This window comes from Manis javanica, chromosome 16, assembly GCF_040802235.1.
Source record: "Manis javanica isolate MJ-LG chromosome 16, MJ_LKY, whole genome shotgun sequence".
NCBI lineage: Eukaryota > Metazoa > Chordata > Mammalia > Pholidota > Manidae > Manis > Manis javanica.
Genome location: NC_133171.1, coordinates 55,922,536 through 55,943,691, shown reverse-complemented (window position 1 = coordinate 55,943,691; position 21,156 = coordinate 55,922,536). Strand labels below are relative to the sequence as shown.

General features: G+C 39.4%; 1 protein-coding gene across 9 annotated transcripts in view; it reads right to left on the bottom strand.

Moving 5' to 3' along the window:
* Positions 1-21,156, bottom strand: part of TCP11 (t-complex 11) — a 155,561-nt gene that overhangs the window by 15,791 nt on the left and 118,614 nt on the right. For 7 of the 9 annotated variants that reach the window (XM_073224686.1, XM_073224678.1, XM_073224679.1 and 4 more), the window contains exon 4: positions 18,389-18,509. In XM_073224686.1, coding sequence (XP_073080787.1) covers positions 18,389-18,509 — 121 coding nt within the window. Of the gene's footprint in view, positions 1-18,388; positions 18,510-19,621; positions 19,704-21,156 lie in introns of all 9 variants that reach the window. The other 2 variants (XM_073224683.1, XM_073224682.1) reach the window with 1 other exon arrangement.

The window sequence follows — 21,156 nt, the reverse complement described above, 5'->3', positions numbered from 1 at the left end:
AAATGGAACCAGGCTCTTTGTTTTTCCTTTGCTAGCTGGCACAATGTTAAGTTTTGTTAGTAGAGGCTGCTAAAGAGATACTGCATGAGGAACAGGTCTTCCCTCCCAGCTGTGGCATGTTCCTCCTCAGCAAGCTGCTACAGCAGTACAGCTTCTCTTTGTTCAAATCACTGTCTGCTTTCTTTCTCCTGGCTGGACCCTGACTAATACAAAAGCCCATGAGTGAGGTGCAAACCCAAAAGGCCATATATTCATTGGATCTGATGAGCAGGAAGTAGCAAGTACTTTAGGTGCTTTAGAAGAACATGGAAACTAGAGATAGCAGATAATCAATCCCTACAAAAATTCAGCACCCTGTCACCTCAGTGAAGTTGTTATAGTTTCAGTGGTCTAGACCGTGGCAAGCTATTCCCTGCAAGGTGAAAGACAAGTTGCTGTACTTCAAACCACCTACCATGAAACAAGAGGCATAACACTTGCAGGCGCTTTTTGGATTTTCAAGGCAACATACACCACATCTGAGCTTGCTACGGCAATTCTCATTAGATTGCCAATTTCAGATGGGACTCAAAGCAAGAGCAGGCTCTGCAGCAAATGCAGACCACCATACAAGCCACTCTACCATTTGGGCCTTATGATCCAGCAGGTTCAATAATACTTAAAATGTCCATGGCAGGTGAGGATGCTGTGCAGACCCATGGGCAAGCACCAAAAGGAGCATTCCAGCACAGACCTCTGGGTTTGGGGAGCAAATCTATGCCCTCTTCTGCAGATAACTATTTGCCTTCTGGGAAACAGCTTCTAGCTTGCTCCTGGGCCTTGGCAGAAAGTAAACACCTCACCAGATGATACCAGATGACCCTTCGGCCTGAGTTCCCATGAGGAACTAGGTACTGTCTGACCTACATAGCTATAAGATTGGACATGCACCACAGCCATCTATCATTAGATGAAAATGGCCCATAAGAGAACAAACACATAGTGGTATAGGACAGACATACAGACCAGAAGAATAGAACAAACAGCCCAGAAATAAAACCTGGATATGTGGTCACAAGTGATTTTTGAAAATAATACCAAGACAGTTCAATGGGAAAAGGGCTGTCTTTCCAATAAACAGAATTGGGAAAACTAGATATCCACATCCAAAAGAATGGAGTTAGATCCTTACTTAATACTATATATAAAATAGATTCAAAATGGATCAAAGACCTAAACATAAGAGCTAATATTCTCAAACTTAGAAGGAAATATACTGGGGTAAATATTCATAACCTTGGACTTGGCAAGATAAGACATCACAAGAAGAAACAACCAAAGACTAGATAAACTGGGCTTCATCAAAATTAAAACTTTTGTGCATTAAAGGACACTATCAAAAGACTGGAAAGATTACCCACAGAATGGAAGAAAATATTTCCAAATTATTTATCTGACCAAGGTCTAGTATACAGAATATATAAAGAACTCCTACAACTCAACAACAAAAGACAGACAACGCAATTTAAAGTGGGCAAAGGACTTGAATAAACATTTTTCTAAAGAAGACATATAAATGGGCAATAAGCACATGAAAAGATGATCAACACCATTAGCCATTAGTGAAAATCAAACCAAAACCACAATGAGATTCCATTTCAAACCCACTAAAATGTCTATAATAAAACATTTTTTATAAAGGAAAAGTATTGGTGAAAATGTGGAGAAACTGGAACCCTGATGCCTGGCTGGGTGGAATGTAAAACGTGTGTAAACTGTAAAATGTAAGCTGTGGAAAACAGTTTAATGGGTTCTCAAATTAAACAAAGAACTACCATATGACTCAGAAATTTCACTCCTGGGAATATACCCAAAAGAATGCAGAACAAGTATTCAAACAAAAACTTGTACATGAATGTTCATAGCAGCACTACTCACAATAGCAAAAATATGGGAACAACGCAAATGTCAATTAACAGATGAATGGATAACAGAATGTGCTATATCTGCACAAGGAATCGTTTTTTTCTGGTATCATTACTCTACAATTACATGATGAACATTATGTTTACAAGACTCCCACCATCACCAACTTTACCCCACATTCCCCACTGCAGTCACTGTCCATCAGCATAATAAGATGTTGTAGAATCACTACTTGTCTTCTCTGTGCAGCACAGCCCTCCCTATGCCCCCCCACACACATTATACATGCTAATGGTAATGCCTACTTTCTTCCCTCCCACACCCTTATCCCTCCCTTCCCACTTGTCCTCCCCAGTCCTTTTCCCTTTGGTAACTGTTAGTCCATTCTTGGGTTTTGTGAGTCTTCTGCTGTTTTGCTCCTTCAGTTTTTCCTTTGTTCTTATACTCCACATATGAGTGAAATCATTTGGTACTTGTCTTTCTCTGCCTGGCTTATTTCACTGAGCATAATACCCTCTAGCTCCATCCATGTTATTGCAAATGGTAGGGTTTGTTTTCTTCTTATGGCTGAATAACACTCCATTGTGTATATGTACCACATCTTCTTTATCCATTCATCTACTGATGGACACGTAGGTTGATTCCACTTCTTGGCTATTGTGAATAGTCCTGCGATAAACATAGGGGTGCATATGTCTTTTTGAAACTGGGCTGCTGCATTCTTAGGGTAAATTCCTAGGAGTGGAATTCCTGGGTCAAATGGTATGTCTATTTTGAGTTTTTTGAGGAACCTCCATATTGCTTTCCACAATTGTTGAACTAGTTTACACTCCCACCAGCAGAGTGTGAGGGTTCCCCTTTCTCCACATCCTCACCAAAATTTGTTGTTGCTTGTCTTTTGGATGGTGGCGATCCTTAATGGTATGAGGTGATACCTCATTGGGGTTTTAATTTGCATTTCTCTGATGACTAGCAATGTGGAGCATCTTTTCATGTACCTGTTGGCCATCTGTATTTCTTCTTTGGAGAACAGTCTCTTTAGCTCCTCTGACCATTTTTTAATTGGATTGTTTGCTTTTTGTCTGTTGAGGTACATGAGCTCTTTATATATTTTGGATGTCACCCCCTTATTGGATCTGTCATTTATGAATATATTCTCCCATACTGTAGGGTATCTTTTTGTTCTATTGATGGTGTCCTTTGCTGTACAGAAGCTTTTCAGTTTGATGTAGTCACACTTGTTCTTTTTTGCTTTTGTTTCCCTTGCCCAGAGAGATATGTTCATGAAGAGGTCGCTCATGTTTATGTCCAAGAGATTTTTGCCTATGTTTTTTCTAAGAGTTTTATGGTTTCATGACTTACATTCAGGTCTTTGATACATTTTGAATTTACTTCTGTGTATGGGGTTAGAGAGGGATCCAGTTTCATCCTCTTACATGTAACTGTCCAGTTTGCCAACACCAGCTGTGGAAGAGGCTGTCATTTCCCCATTGTATGTCCATGGTTCCTTTATCATATATTAATTGACCTTATATGTTTGGGTTAATATCTGGACTCTCTATTCTGTCCCACTGGTCTGTGGGTCTGTTCTTGTGCCAGTACCAAATTGTCTTTATTACTGTGGCTTTGTAGTAGCGCTTAAAGTTGGGAAGTAAGATCCCCCCTGCTTTATTCTTCCTTCTCAGGATTGCTTTGGCTATTTGGGGTCTTTTGTGGTTCCATATAAATTTTAAAACTATTTGTTCTAGTTCATTGAAGAATGCTGTTGGTATTTTGATAGGCATTGCATTGAATCTGTAGATTGTTTTAGGCAGGATGGCCATTTTGATGATATTAATTCTTCCTAGCCAAGAGCATTCGATTAAGTTTCCATTTGGTAGTGTCCTCTTTAATTTCTCTTAAGAGTGTCTTATAGTTTTCAGGGTATAGGTCTTTCACTTCCATTGTTAGGCTTATTCCTAGGTATTTTATTCTTTTTGATGCAATTGTGAATGGAATTGTTTTCCTGATTTCTCTTTCTGCTACTTCATCGTTAGTGTATAGGAAAGCAACAGATTTCTGTGTATTAATTTGGTATCCTGCAACTTTGCTGAATTCAGATATTAGTTCTAGTAGTTTTAGAGTGGAGTCTTTAGGGTTTTTTATGTACAATATCATGTCCTCTGCAAATAGTGACAGTTTAACTTCTTCTTTAACAATCTGGCTTCCTTATACTTCTTTGTTTTGTCTAATTGCCATGGCTAGGACCTCCAGTACTACGTTAAATAACAGTGGTGAGAGTGGGCATCCCTGTCTTGTTCCCTATCTCAGAGGAAAAGCTTTCAGCTTTTCACTCTTCAGTATGATGTTGGCTGTGAGTTTATCATATATGGCCTTAATTATGTTGAGGTACTTTCCCTGAAAGTTTTTATCATGAATGGATGTTGAATTTTTTCAAATGCTTTTTCAGGATCTATGGAGATGATCATGTGGTTTTTCTCTTTCTTTTTGTTGATGTGGTGGGCGATGTTGATGGATTTTCGAATGTTGTACCATCCTTGCATCCCTGGGATGAATCCCACTTGGTCATGGTGTATGATCCTTTTCATGTATTTTTGAATTTGGTTTGCTAATATTTTTTGAGTATTTTTGCATGTACATTCATCAGGGATATTGGTCTGTAATTTTCTTTTTTGGTGGGGTCTTTGCCTGGTTTTGGTATTAGGGTGATGTTGGCTTCATACAATGAGTTTGGGAGTATTCCCTCCTCTTCTCTTTTTTGGAAAACTTTAAGGAGAATGGGTATTATATCTTCTTTGTATGTCTGATAAAATTCCGAGGTAAATCCATCTGGCCCAGGGGTCTTGTTCTTGGGTAGTTTTTTGATTACCACTTCAATTTCCTTGCTGGTAATTGGTTTGTTTAGATTTTGTGTTTCCTCCTTGGTCAGTCTTGGAAGGTTGTATTTCTCTAGGAAGTTGTCCATTTCTTCTAGGTTTTCCAGCTTGTTAGCATATAGGTTTTCATAGTAGTCTCTAAAAATTCTTTGTATTTCTGTTGGGTCCATGATGATGTTTCCTTTCTCGTTTCTGATTCTGTTGATGTGTGTTGATTCTCTTTGACTCTTAATAAGTCTGGCTAGAGGCTTATCTATTTTGTTTATTTTCTCAAAGAACCAGCTCTTGGTTTCATTGATTTTTTCTATTGTTTTATTCTTCTCAATTTTGTTTATTTCTTCTCAGATCTTTATTATGTCCCTCCTTCTGCTGACTTTAGGCCTCATTTGTTCTTCTTTTTCCAATTTTGATAATTTTGATGTTAGACTATTCATTTGGGTTTGTTCTTCCTTCTTTAAATAGGCCTGAATTGCTATATACTTTCCTCTTAAGACTGCTTTTGCTTTTGCTGCGTCCCACAGAAGTTGGGGGTTTGTGTTGTTGTCATTTATTTCCATATATTGCTGGATCTCCATTTTAATTTAGTCATTGATCCATTGACTATTTAGAAGCGTCTTGTTAAGCCTCAGTGTGTTTGTGAGCCTTTTTGCTTTCTTTGTACAATTTATTTCTAGTTTTATACCTTTGTGGTCTGAAAAGTTGGTTGGTAGAATTTCAATCTTTTGGAATTTACTGAGGCTCTTTTTGTGGCCTAGTATGTGGTCTATTCTGGAGAATGTTCCATGTGCACTTGAGAAGAATGTGTATCCTGTTGCTTTTGGGTGTAGAGTTCTATAGATGTCTATTAGGTCCATCTGTTCTAGTGTGTGCTTCAGTGCCTCCGTGTCCTTACTTATTTTCTGTCTGGTGGATCTGTCCTTTGGAGTGAATGGTGTGTTGAAGTTGCATAAAATGAATGCATTGCATTCTATTTCCTCCTTTAGTTCTGTTAGTATTTGTTTCACATATGCTGGTGCTCCTGTGTTGGGTGCATATATATTTATTATGGTTATATCCTCTTGTGGGACTGAACCCTTTATGTCCTTCTTTATCTGTTGTGACTTTCTTTGTTTTGAAGTCTATTTTGTCTGATACTAGTACTGCAACACCTGCTTTTTTCTCCCCGTTGTTTGCATGAAATATCTTTGTCCATCCCTTGACTTTTAGTCTGTGCATGTCTTTGGGTTTGAGGTGAGTCTCTTGTAAGCAGCATATAGATGGGTCTTGTTTTTTTATCCATTCAGTGACTCTATGTCTTTTGATTGGGGCATTCAGTCCATTTACATTTAGGGTGATTATCAATAGATATGTACTTATTGCCATTTCAGGCTTTAGATTCGTGGTTACCAAAGGTTCCAGGTTACTTTCCTTACTATCTAAGAGTCTAACTTAACTCATTTAGTATGCTATTACAAACACAATCTAAAGATTCTTTTCTATTTCTCCTCCTTTTTCTTTCTCCTTCATTCTTTATATATTAGGTATCAAACTCTGTACTTTTTGTCTATCCCTTGATTGACTTCGGGGATAGTCAATTTAATTTTGCATTTGCCTCTCAATAAGCTGGTCCACCCTCCCTACCATGGTATTACTACCTCTGGTGACAGCTATCCAACCCTAGGAACACTTCCATCTATAGCAGTCTCTCCAAAATAGACTGCAGAGATGGTTTGTGGGAGGTAAACGCTCTCAGCTTTTGCTTATCTGGAAATTGTTCAATCCCTCCTTCAAATTTAAATGATAATCTTGCCAGATAAAGCAATCTTGGTTCCAGGCCCTTCTGCTTCATGGCATTAAATACATCATGCCACTCCCTTCTGGCCTATAAGGTTTCTGCTGAGAAGTCTGATGTTAGTCTGATGGGCTTTCCTTTGTATGTGATCTTATTTCTGCCTCTGGCTGCTTTTAACAGTCTGTCCTTATCCTTGATCTTTCCCATTTTAATTACTATGTGTCTTGGTGTTGTCTTCCTTGGGTCCCTTGTGTTGGGAGATCTGTGGATCTCCATGGCCTGAGAGACTATCTCCTTCCCCACATTGGGGAAGTTTTCAGCAACACCTCCTCAAAAACACTTTCTATCCCTTTCTCTCTCTTCTTCTTCTTCTGATAACCCTATAATGTGAATATTGTTCCGCTTGGATTGGTCACACAGTTCTCTCAATATTCTTTCATTTTTAGAGATCCTTTTTCCTCTCTGTGCCTCAGCTTCTTTGTATTCCTCTTCTCTAGTTTCTATTTCATTTATTGTCTCCTCCACTGTATCCAACCTGCATTTAATACCCTCCATCATGCTCTTCAATGACTGGATCTCTGACCTGAATTCATTCCTGAGTTCTTGGATGTCTTTCTGTACCTCCATTAGAATGTTGATGATTTTTATTTTGAACTCCCTTTCAGGAAGAGTCACAAGGTCCATATCATTTAAATCTTTCTCTGGAGTTGTATTAACAATTTTACTCTGGACAAGGTTCCTTTGGCATTTCATGTTTGTATATGGCACCCTCTAGTGTCCAGAAGCTCTATTCTGGAGCTGCTCAGCCCCTGAAGCAATGTCGGGGGTCGCAGGGGAGCAGTACTGGTGCCTGGGGGGAGGAAAAAAGCTGTTCCCCACCTCCTGGCTGCTGTGCCTGTCTCCACTGCCTGAGCCAATGGGCCGGTCACACAGGTATGTTTTGTCCCATAGCAGCCAGATATGGATCCCTGCTTTCCACAAGGAGCCGGAATCCCAGTCTCCCCAGGAACTCTGCCTGTATTAACTTCCCAATGCAGTAGTCATACGAGTCTCATGAAAGCACCATGAAATGTAGGTTTGTGCTCCCATAGCAGATCTCCGGAGCTAGGTATTCAGCAGTCCCAAGCCTTCCACTCCCTCCCTGCTCCATTTCTCTTCCTCCTGCCAGGGAGGTGGGGGAGGGGCTCAGGTCCCGCAGAGCCACAGCTCTGGTACGTTATCCCGTTAGGTGAGGTCTTATCTTTTCTCCAGGTGTGTGCAGTCTGACACCATCCTCTTCCCTGTTGCTCTCTCAGAATTAGTTGCACCAATTAAATTTTCTAATTGTATCCAGTTTTAGGAGGAAGCCTCTGTCTCTCCTCTCACACTGCCATCTTTAATCCCATCAGTTTGCTAATATTTTGTAGAGTATTTTTGCATGTACATTCATCAGGGATATTGGTCTGTAATTTTCTTTTTTGGTGGGGTCTTTGCCTGGTTTTGGTATTAGGGTGATGTTGGCTTCATACAATGAGTTTGGGAGTATTCCCTCCTCTTCTATTTTTTGGAAAACTTTAAAGACAATGGGTATTATGTCTTCTCTGTATGTCTGATAAAATTCTGAGGTAAATCTATCTGGCCCAGGGGTTTTTTTCTTGGGTAGTTTTTTGATCACTGCTTCAATTTCATTGCTGGTAATTGGTCTGTTTAGATTTTGTGTTTCTTCCTTGGTCAGTCTTGGAAGGTTGTATTTTTCTAGGAAGTTGTCTATTTCTTCTAGGTTTTCCAGCTTGTTAGCATATAGGTTTTCATAGTATTCTCTAATAATTCTTTGTGTTTCTGAGGGGTACAGACTGTGTATATAATAGCTTAATAAGAGAGTTCAGTTAGATGGCAAGATAGTAAAGAAGCTACCCTTGAACCTCTGGTAACCATGAATCTAAAGCCTTCAATGGCAATAAGTACATATCTTTCAATAATCACCCTAAATGTAAATGGACTGAATGCACCAACCAAAAGATGCAGAGTAACAGAATGGATAAAAAAGCAAGACCCATCTATATGCTGCTTACAAGAGACTCACCTCAAACCCAAAGACATACAAAGATTTTTCCTCTCATTTCTGATTCTGTTTATATGTGTAGATTCTCTTTTTCTCTTAATAAGTCTGGCTAGGGGTGTATCTGTTTTGCTTATTTTCTCAAAGAACCAGCTCTTGGTTTCATTGATTTTTTTCTATTGTTTTATTCTTCTCAATTTTATTTATTTCTTCTCTGATCTTTATTATGTCCCTCCTTCTGCTGACTTTGGGCCTCATTTGTTCTTCTTTTTCCAGTTTCAATAATTGTGACTTTAGACTATTCATTTGGGATTGTTCTTCCTTCTTTAAATAGACCTGGATTGCTATAAACTTTCCTCTTTGAACTGCCTTTGCTGCATCGCACAGAAGGGGCTTTGTGCTGTTGTTGTCATTTGTCTCCATATATTATATTGCTTGATCTCTGTTTTAATTTGGTCATTGATCCATTGATTATTTAGGAGCATGTTGTTAAGCCTCCACGTGTTTGTGTGCCTTTTTGTTTTCTTTGTACAATTTATTTCTAGTTTTATGCCTTTGTGGTCTGAGAAGTTGGTTGGTAGAATTTCAATCTTTTTGAATTTACTGAGGCTTTTTTTGTGGCCTAGTTTGTCGTCTATTTTGGAAAATGTTCCATGTACACTTGAGAAGAATGTGTATCCTGCTGCTTTTGGGTGAAAAGTTCTGTAGATGTCTGTTAAGTCCATCTGTTCTAGTGTGTTATTCAGTGCCTCCGTGTCCTTATTTTCTGTCCGGTGGATCTGTCCTTTGGAGTGAGTGGTGTGTTGAAGTCTCCTAGAATGAATGCACTGCATTCTATTTCCTCCTTTAACTCTGTTAGTATTTGTTTCACATATGCTGGTGCTCCTATATTGGTGCATATGTATTTATAATGGTTATATTCTCTTGTTGAACTGATCCCTTTATCATTATGTAATGTCCTTCTTTATCTCTTGTTACTTTCTTTGTTTTGAAGCCTATTTTGTCTGATACAAGTACTGCAACACCTGCTTTTTTCTCCCTATTGTTTTCATGAAATATCTTTTTCTATCCCTTGATGGATCCTTGATGGATCTGTGTATGTCTTTGGGTTTGAGGTGAGTCTCTTGTAAGCAGCATATAGATGGGTCTTCCTTTTTTATCCACTCTATTACTCTGTGTCTTTTGATTGGTGCATTCAGTCCATTTACATTTAGAATGATTATTGAAAGATATGTACTTATTACCATTGCAGGCTTTAGATTCAAAGGTTCAAGGGTAGGTGCTTTACTATGTTACCATCTAACTTAACTCTCTTATTAGGCTATTACATACACAGTCTGGTGATTCTTTATTTCTTTCTCTTCTTATTCTTCCTCCTCCGTTCTTTATATGTTAGGTGTTTTATTCTGTACTCTTTTGTTTCCTTTGACTGCTTTTGTGAATAGTTGATTTTATTTTTTGCCTTTAGTTAGTATTTGGTTGGTCTGCTTTCTTTGTTGTGATTTTATTTTCTCTCTTGACATCTATTTAGCCTTAGGAGCACTTACATCTAGAGCATTCTCTTTAAAATACCCTGTAGAGGTGATTTTTGGGAGGCAAATTCCCTCAACTTTTGCTTGTCTGGGAATTGTTTAATCCCTCCTTCATATTTAAATGATAATTGTGCTGGATACAGTATCCTTGGTTCAAGGCCCTTCTCTTTCATTGCATTAAATATGTCATGCCATTCTCTTCTGGCCTCAACAGAAACATCAGGTTTCTGTTGAGAAGTCTGATGATAGCCTGATGGGTTTTCCTTTGTAGGTGACCTTTTTTCTCTCTCAGGCTGCCTTTAATACTCTGTCCTTGCTTTTTGATCTTTGCCATTTTAATTATTATATATCTTGGTGTTGTCCTCCTTAGGTCCCTTGTGTTGGGATTTCTGTGGGCTTCCATGATCTGAGAGACTATTTCCTCACCCATTTTGGGGAAGTTTTCAGCAATTATTTCTTCTAATACACTTTCCCTTTTTCTCTCTCTTCTTTTTGTGGTACTCCTATAATGTGAATATTGTTCCATTTGGATTAGTCACACAGTTCTCTTAATATTCTTTCATTCCTGGAGATATTTTCATCTCTCTTTGTGTCAGCTTCTCTGCATTCCTGTTCTCTGATTTCTATTCCATTACCGGCCTCTTGCACCTCATCCAGTCTGCTCTTAAGTCCTTCCAGAGATTGTTTCATTTCTGTATTCTCCCTCCCCACTTGCTCCTTTAGCTCTTGCATATTTCTCTGCAGGTCCATCAGCATGGTTATGATCTTTATTTTGAATTCTTTTTCAGGAAGATTGGTTAAATCTATCTCCCCAGGCCCTCTCTCGGGAGTTGTCTGGGTAATTCTGGACTGGACCAAATTCTTCTGCCTTTTTATGGCAATAGAGGTAGCTGTAGGCAGGTAGCATGTGTGTCAGCTGGGAGAACAAAGTCCTTTCCTGCTTGTTGATCACCTTGCCCTTCTCCGCTGCCTGTGTCGGTTACCTGCATATGTGGCTCAGCCTCTGGATTAATACCCTAAGCTGCCATTGGTGGGGTCACTGTCAGGGTAGCCCAGAGCCCTACGGGGAGTGGCAGGCGTGCCAGGTGTGCTCTCCTGTGAGAACGGTGCCCCTTTGCACCTTATCCTGGTTTCTTCTGCCTGTGCCAGGCAGCCGTGCATCCGCGGTGGCCTCTGGGTCTGGCCTGGTGGCTGTGCACCAGAAGGAGATTCTGGGTGGTTGCTGTGGGCACGGATGCTCCCCAGCTGCTCCGCCACTGCGAGTGGGCATGCGGCCGCTCCCTGGGTGCTCTGCAGATTCGCTGCTGTGTGCGTGCATGTGCAAAACCACTCTCTGGCTGCTCCGCCACCACGGCGGCACCACGCCAGAGGGGGAATGACTGACCGGCTGTTTATCGCTGTGAGGGACTCCAGAGTTGCACTGCCTCCCAGGGGTCTAGGGTGCCTGAAGTTCACCAGAATTCCCCGCTTCTGGGCTGAGTGTGCTGGGACGCTTCCGTCCAGCTGTGAGGCCCCTGTCCCTTTAAGACTTTCAAAACGCACTCGGTTTTCTTTTGTCCCAGGGGAGCCAGCTGTGGGGACCCACTCACAGATTTTACTTTTCCATTTCTCTAATATCCAGCACACCATGCAATGTGTGTCTACGCTCCCAGTGCAGATTACTAGGGCTGGTTATTTAGCATTCCTGGGCTCCCTCTCCCTCCCCGCTCCGACTCCTCTCCTCCAGCCAGGGAGCTGGGGTGAGGGGTGCTCGGGTCCCACCGGGCTGCGGCTTGTATCTTACCCCCTTCATGAGATGCTGAGTTCTTGCAGATGTAGATGTAGCCTGGCTGTTGTACTGTATTCCCTGGTCTCTCTTTTAGGAATAGTTGTATTTGTTGTATTTTCAAAAATATATATGGTTTTGGGAGGAGATTTCCATTGCCCTACTCACACTGTCATGTTGGCTCCTCTCCTCAGACAGGAATCTTATTTGGCTTTAAAAAGAAATGAAATTCTGACACATGCTTACAGCATGGATGAACCTTGAAAATATTATGAAATGTGCCATACTCAAAAGGACAAATATTGTACAGTTCTACTTCTATGAAGTATAATCAAAATTCACGAGACACAAAGTAAAATAGAGGATACCAAGCAATCAAGGGAAAGGGGAATGAGGAGTTATTTTTTTGTATTTTTTAATATAATTTCTGTTTGGGGTGATGAAAACATTCTGGAAATGGATAGTGGGGATGGTTGCACAAAACTGTCAATATACTTAATGCCACTAAACTTGTAACACTTAAAAATGGTTAAAATGGTAAAAAAATTTTAAGTATTTTTACCACACAAAAAATAAATCCTAAAAAACAAACAACTAAGCCCCCAAGATGCACCATTCCCCAGGGAGGATCAGCCAGCCACCTGGTGGCAGATGATTTCTTTGGACCTCTTCCATTGTGGAGGGGCAGAGATTCTTCTGCACTGGAGTAGACATACATTCTGTCTTCCCTGTCTGCAATGCCTCTGTCAGCCCCAACATCTTACACTCACAGAATGCCTTATATACTGTCCCTTGGTCCTGGCATGCCCCATAGCATACAGCAATAGGTTCCTACCCACTTACCCCTCACCAAGAATCAACTGGCCTTAAACTGAAAAGTGAAATGGCTTATTGAAGACTAGTTTACAGTATTAGTTGAGGGACAATATCCTGAACGGAAATTCTGTCTTATAAGATGCCGTAAGTGCTTTGAATCAAAGACCATCACATGATATTGCTCCCCAAAGACATAATACACTGTCCCAGAAATCAAAGGGTGTAAGTAGTTACTATTACACCTAACAACCTACTTGCAGAATTTTAGTTTTCTGTCCTGCCAACTTTGTGCTCTGCTGATTTGGGGGGAATGTTTGCACTGGCTCCAAAGAATTTGGGCTTCTTATACAACTGAACCAACAGGGTGAATAAGGAGTTACTGTCTAGAGTAATTGATCCTGAGTACCAAGGAGAAACTGGGCTGCTGCTACAAAATGAGAGCTTCTCTGAGTACTTCCTCTTGGTACTTTCACAGCCAGTGATAAAGGCTAATGGAAAACCATGGCAAACAAAAGTAAAATGCTAGAGGACTCAAAACGCTTTGGCAGTAAGGTGTGGGTCACCCCACCACATAAAGAACCCCAACCAGCTGAGGCTCTGGCTGAGGACAAGGAAATATGGAATTAATAGAAGGAAACTGAAGATATCAACTACAGCCTTATGCCCAATTACAGAAACAAAGGCTCTAAACTTTCTCTTTGCTGTTATAGGCAAGGATTTATTTGTATATGATAACCAGTTTCTTCTTCTTTCTCCTTCTTCCTGTTATTATTTTATAGATCAGTGGCTGGAAGTTAACTTTACAGCTTAGCCTTTAGGTAAAAGAATTCAGTGGGATGTGACTAAATTTGACATTTCATAATATAATATAAACAGCAATGGATACAATAACTGTGGGGACCATGAGTCTCCTCATTTTAGAGAAATGATGAGAACTTTTAAGACAGACAGTTTTATCTTATTACGTAGAAGTAGAGTTCAGGAATTCAAGTGTGTGTAGAAGGGTACATCTGGATGCTGAGTAGCCAAAGAAGTGGAATGTGATATTTATCAATTCATTGTCTCTCAGCTCCAAATCCATCCTTCCTTCCTCTGCTCTGAAAAAACGAAGTTTAATATTTTTCCTTTATCAGCTGGCACAATTTTAAGCTTCATCTGCAAGGACATTATTAATTAGTTTCCTATTCTGCATAGCAAAGGACCATAAACTTAGAGGCTTAAGACAGCATATACATTTGCTATCTCAGTTTCTGTGGGTCAGAAGTCCAGGCACAGTTTAACTGGGTCCTCTGTGCAAGACTCATAAGGCTGCAATTAAGTGTTGTTTGGGCTGCATTCTCATTTGGAAGCTGGATTGGGGAAGAATCTGTTGCCAAGCTCATTCAAATCTGCAGAATTCATCTCCTTAGAACTGTGTACTTGAAGGCCTCAGCTTCTTACTGGCTGTTAGATGGATGCTGCCCTCAGGTCCTAGAGGCCACCTCCATTTCCCTGCTATGTGGCCCTATCCATAGGTAGTTCACAACATACCTGTTTGCATTTTTGAGGCCAGCAGGAAAGTTTCCTTCTTCAGTATGCTAAGATGGAGTTTTACATAAAGAAATATATTTTGGGGAGTGACATTCCACCATCTTTGGCATATTCTAATGGTTAGGGGCAAGATACAGATCTCCTCTGGACTCAAGGAGAGAGGATGATACAAAGGCATAGATCTTTCATGGTCACTTTAGGGTGTGTGTATACCACATACTAAAGAGACACTGCAAAAGGCAAGAGCTTTTTTCCTGGTTCTGGAATGCTCACTGGACAGGTTCCTGCAGTACACATGGCTTCACGAGTAGCTGGCTCCTGCAGCCTGAGTGGTTTCTCCAGTGCTGAGCTCCTGTGGAGTAAGTGGCTGCTTCTGCGCTGACCAACGCCTGCAGTGCACAGGGTCAGCAGTGCACACAGGCCAGCAACATCACCTGGCACTGCCACTTCTTCCTCTCAGATGAGTCCTTGGGTGTTACACCTCAGCCCTCGGCTGTATGGTTGGTTTTATCCAATATTCTAGTACTCTGTAGGGTTTTCTTTGCTTTTTACTAGTCCACAGCCCTTGTTTCTCTAATTTCATTGTTATAATTTTTATATTAAAACTTTTTTGTTGAAGGAAAAACTGAAGGAACAAAACAGCAGCAGAATCACAGAACCCAAGAAGGGACTAACAATTACCAAAGGGGAAGAGACTGGGGAAAATGGGAGGGTAGGGAGCGATAAGGGCAGGGAAGAAGAAAGGGGTATTATGATTAGCATGTATAATGTGGGGGGTGGGGGAAAGGGGAGGGCTGTGCAACACAGAGAAAACAGTAGTGATTCTACAACATTTTGCTATGCTGATGGACAGTGACTGTAATGGGGTTTGTGGAGGGGACTTGGTGTAGGGGAGAGCCTAGTAAACATAATATTCTTTATGTAATTGTAGATTAATGATAACAAAAAAAGGGGGGGATTACTCCCTGATAGGATAAAATTAACTATAAATCAATGATTAATGCATGCTTTACATATCCTTAATTTTGATCTTTTAAAGGGTGTCAGAAGATCAGCTATGGAAGTACATTTTTCTGACAATATTTCCTTCTCTTAAAAAAAAAAAAAGCAGTTCCTGTGTGGTGGTCTCCAATAGGTTCTTCACAATGGTATAAAGGTCATATCAAAGTGTGGGCAAAGGGTTTGTTTGTGTTTATACAGAGGATCAAAGCCTAATTTGGCTACCCAGAAAACGAATTAAGATACGATATGAAGAACTTCCAACATCAACATCCTCTGGAAGAGTCATTCCAGAAGATGATCATCAAAAAACTTCAACAAAGATCCTGGCGCTGTTGCAGTTGTAGCTGCATTCATCCCACCAGTTCCTGGACTTGCCATTGGAATGAAGAAGGAGATAGCTAAGCTGGCCTGTGCATAGAGTAAAACAACAAATTTGACTGGATCTGTATTGTCGGAACTCAACCAAGAATTAGGAGAAGTGCAAGTTGCAGTGCTCCAAAATTGTGCGACTATAGATTATCTACTGTTAAAAGAACATATGGGATGTGAACAGTTCCCAGGAATGTGTTGTTTTAAAATGTCTGATTTTTTTTAAACTATTCAAATTCAGTTAGACAATATCCATCATATCATAGATAAGTTTTCACAAATGCTTAGGGTGCCTAACTGGTTTTCTTGGTTTCACTGGATATGGCTGGTAATTGTAGGTCTGCTTTGGTTATGTAACTGTATTCCTATTATGTTAATGTGTGTGTGCAATTTAATTAGTAGTTTAAAACCTATACATGCTTAACTTACTCTACAAGAAGATTTGTCAAAGAAATAACCAATCTTCCCATGTTGTCTTCTGTCTGCTACTGCTATAGCTTTTCTTCTTCCTTCCTAATTACAACCCTTAAATAGAATTCTTGCCTCATATTGAATTTACCGAGTATCATAATTCTTCCAAGTGGTAAAGATACCTCAAGACAAATGCTGGGCATAAAACCCACAGGACATAAATCTGCAAAGAAGTAAAAAGCTAACCTTTTCAAACAATATTGCTTCTAACCTTTTCAAACAATATTGCTTCTCTCTCACTTACCAACTTTACATTTCCCTGTATGGCCCCGGAAGATGACTGGTTAGCCAGAGACAGGTAAGATTCCTCAAGGGAGGAACAACCTAAGACAGGCACAGTCGCAGGGGGGCCATCAGGTGAGAAATTGGGGATCAACAGTGGTGAAGCTTAGAACCTCACCCCCCCTGTTTTGAGAGAAATCTTCTACATCCGTGGATGTTTTGTTGCCCTTGTCTAGCTTGGATTAATACTTAGCCTATAGGCACACACCTAATCACCTACATTTGCTTTCTTACAGCACTAAACTATGTTTTCTACCTTTATCTTGCATCTACCTACCACTTCAGCATTTTATTAAAAATAAAAATAATAATAATAATAATAATAATAAGGGAGAAATGTGGGATTCACATATAAATCAAGTATAAAAATCAAACAAATATTCATATTTGACCTAATTGTTTATAGTTCATAATGCATGATCAAAACCAAAAGTTTCTGTGACGACTGCCCTTGTACTGTTCACCATGTATTCACTATGTAAGAATTTGTTCACCATCTAAGAACTTGTTCGTTGTGCTTCAGAAGATCGGAGACTGATGAGAATTAGGCTGGGGGTGGATTAATGATTGTGCATTGAGTCCCCTGTACAGGATTTTATTGTTGTTAACTGTTAACAATCATTTGATCAATAAATATGAGAGATGCCCTCTCAAAAAAAAAAAAAAGAACATATGGGATGTGAACAGTTCCCAGGAATGTGTTGTTTTAATTTATCTGATTTTTCTCAAACCATTCAAATTCAGTTAGACAATATCCATCATATTATTGATAAATTTTCACAAATGCCTAGGGTACCTAACTGGTTTTCTTGGTTTCACTGGATATGGCTGGTAATTGTAGGTCTGCTTTTGTTATATATCTGTATTCCTATTCTGTTAATGTGTGTATGCAATTTAATTAGTAGTTTGTTAAAACCTATACATGCTTATGTTACTCTACAAGAAGTTATGTCAAAGAAATAATCAATCTTCCCATGTTTTCTTCCATCTGCTACTTCTACTGCTTTTCTTCTTCCTTCCTAACTACAACCCTTTAGTAGAATTCGTGCCTCATATCGAAAATTACCGAGGATCATAATTCTTCCAAGTGGTAAAGATACCTCAAGACAAATGCTGGGCATAGAAGCCACAGGGCATAAATCTGCAAAGAAGTAAAAAACTAACCTTTTCAAAGAATATTGCTTCTCTCTCACTTACCAACTTTACATTTCCCTGCATGGCTCCAGAAGATGACTGGTTAGCCAGAGACGGGTAAGATTCCTCAAGGGAGGAACAACCTAAGACAGGCACAGTCGCAGGGGGGCCATCAGGAGAGAAATTGGGGACCAACAGAGGGGAGGCTTAGAACCTCACCCCCTGTTTTGAGAGAAATCTTCTGCATCCGTGGATGTTTTGTTGCCCTTATCTAGCTTGGATTAATACTTAGTCTATAGGCACACACCTGATCATCTACATTTGCCCTCTTACAGCACTAAATTATGTTTTCTACCTTTATCTTGCATCTACCTACCACTTCAGCATTTTATTTTAAAAAAATAAGGGAGAAATGTGGGATTCACATATAAATCAAGTATAAAAATCAAATGAATAATCATATCTGACTTGATTGTTTATAGTTCATGATGCGTGATCAAAACCGAAAGTTTCTGTGATATGACTGCCCTTGTACTGTTCACCATGTAAGAACTTATTCACTATGTAAGAACTTGTTTGCCATGTAAGAACTTGTTTGTTATGCTTCAGAAGATTGGAGACTGTTGAGAATTAGGCTTGGGGTTGATTAATGATTGTGCATTGAGTCCCCTATACAGAATTTTATTGTTGTTAACAACCATTTGATCAATAAATATGAGAGATGCCCTCTCAAAAAAAAAAAACTTCTTTGTTGAAGCTACTATGTGATTTCTGTCTACTGATTACTCTGACTGATTCATAGGCCATGTTCAGTTAGGATTTGCTAGCCAATGACATTCCAATGAGTTGGTGATGTCTAGGAACTTTACATCTACAAATGGAAGGTCAGTTACTCACCTCTTTAATTTCTTTCAGAAGTTCAAGAGCACAACTGAAGTCCGGGAGAGTAGCTGATAGTTGCTCCTTACGATGGTCCCAAAAGGCATTGTGTATTGTTTCCTCAACCTTGTCTTCCAGACTATAAGAGGGTTAAATGAGCAAATTATTTTCTCTACCCAAAAACTGTTATAAGGTTATCTCCTAAGTCCCAAACAGCATTTGATATGACGAAAAAGCATTATGTTAACAGGGAAAGGCCAGGAATTATGTTTGGACTGCAGCAGAGTAGAAAAGGCTGAGGTTAGACGTAGATATCAAGGGCATCAATAAAACCTCTCAGAAAGGCCTCTCATCATTACAGAGCAGTCCTCCCTATGCAGTAGGAAGAATCCTGCATTGCAGTCAAGCCAGCTTTAACAATGATTTTGTATCCAACCTAGATAATATGTGACTTAGTTTCCATTTATGTTTACATACAGCAATGAACTAAGTTATCTTTCATTTGCTTCTAGACCTAAAATCTAGGAAAGAATTTTCCTTTTTTGATAATATCTGAATATCCATAGATATTTCCAAATCAGCAGGTCTAAAACTGAATTCACTGTCTTGCCACTCCAAACCTGTTTCTCATGTATTCCCAGTCTCAATGGTACAACTATATTGCCAGTCATAGAAGCCAGAAATACTGCTCTTTTTACCCTTAAAAAAAACAGCAAAGGCAATTCAATGGAGAAAGGACAGTCTTTCAACAAAGAGCTAGAACAACTGCACACCCACATGCAGAAAGATGAATCTAGGCACAGACCTTCCACAAACAGATCACAGACCTAAATGTAAGACATAATGCTGTAAAATTTCTAGAAAATAACATAGGAAAAAAATCTACATGACCCTGTGTTTAGCAATGACCTTTACATACAACACCAAAAGCAAGATCCATGGAAGAAAAAATTGGCAAGCTGGACTTAATTAAAATTAAAAACTTCTGAGACACACACTGTTAAGAGAATGAAAAGATAAGCCACAATCTTTGCAAACCATCTATTTGATAAAGGACATGTATCCAAAGTACACAAAGAGCTTTTAAAATCCGACAGTAAGAAAACAACCCAAATTTAAACAGGAAAAGTTCTGAACAGACACATCTCCAAAGTAAACATACACTTGGCAAATAAGCATATGAGAGATGCTCAACATTACATGTCATTTCGGAGCTACAAATTAAAATAACAATGAGATACCACTACACACCTATTAGAATGACCAAAATCCAAAACACTGTCAACATCAAATGCTGGTAGGGATGTAGAGCAACAGGAACTCTCATTCATTGCTGTGGGAATGCAAAATAGTATGGTTATTCTGGAAGACAGTTTGTCAGTTTCTTATAAAATTAAACACACTTTTGTCATATAATCCAACCGTTGTATTCCTTGGTATGTACTCACGTAAGTAAACTTATGTACACAAAAACCTGCACAGAGGTTTATAGCAGCTTTATTCATAATTGCCAAAACTTGGAAGCAACCAGTATGTCATTCTGTAAGTCTGTGGATAAATACACTGACTCATTTGGACAGTGGAATATTATTCAGCACTAAAAAAATGAGCTATCAAGTCCCAAAAAGACATGGAGGAATCTTAAGTGCATACTGCTAAATGAAAGAAGCCAATCTGAAAAGGTTATATATTGTATGACTACAACTACAGGCCATTCTAGAAACCTAAGGAGACAGTAAAAAGATCATTGGTAGCTAAGGGTTTGTGGGGAAGGATGAATAGATAGAGCACAGGGATTTTAAGGGGGGAGAAATCATTCTGTATGGTAGAAGAATGGTAAATACATGTCATTATGCATTTTTCAAAACCCACATACAACACAAAAAGCAAACCTCAATGTAAACTATGGACTTGAGTTAATAATAATATATTAATACTGGATCATCAATGATAACAAATGCACCACACTAAGAAAAGATGTAAATAATAGGGAAAACTGCAGAAGTGGGGGGGGGGGACGGTATGTGGGAATTACAATCATTCTGTAAAACTGAAACTACTCTTAAACTATTTCCCCTGCTTCATTTCTCATCTCTCATTTCTTCTCCCTGCCCTATCCCTACTCCCTCACTACCACCCCTTTAGCAGACCTTCACTCTCTCCCTGTTTCACTGTTTTCTCCTCTCCTGCCAGCAACAAACTTATAAACAGTAAGAGAGATGCTAGGAGATCTGAGTTTCATTGAAAACCTGTCCCTAGAAAAACTGTGCTTCGCATGGACACCCATTGGCACAAGGCAAAGGCAATCAATCAGAGAATGAGACCAGGGAGGCAACTTGTGACAGAGAGCGGAACTCAAGTAACAGGGTCCCTGAAATTGCCAAGTAACAAAAGCATTTAAAGTAGCTGACTAATCACAAGCTGCCCTTATTTTCTATTGGTGGAAAATTAGAACTCTTTTAAATGTAAAATCTGACAACTAGTCTACCCGCTTAACTGCCAAAAACCAGCAGAGCCATTCAACTGATCCTTATTGAATGGTTCTTTTAATTGCAATGTCAATATAACTAAGAAGAATCAAAATAAAGCTTGATGGGGGCAGGGGAGCATTATTTAGCAACAGAGTTCTAGTCCTGATTCACAAATTAAACTGATTTATGAAGCTAGAAAAAAAAGCATTTGAATACATCACCCTTAGAAAATTAAACTTTTTATCCATGTTATTTTATCTGTAATACCTTAAAAGAGTAACTGATAGGAGCTATAAGGTAGGCAGCTGATAAGAT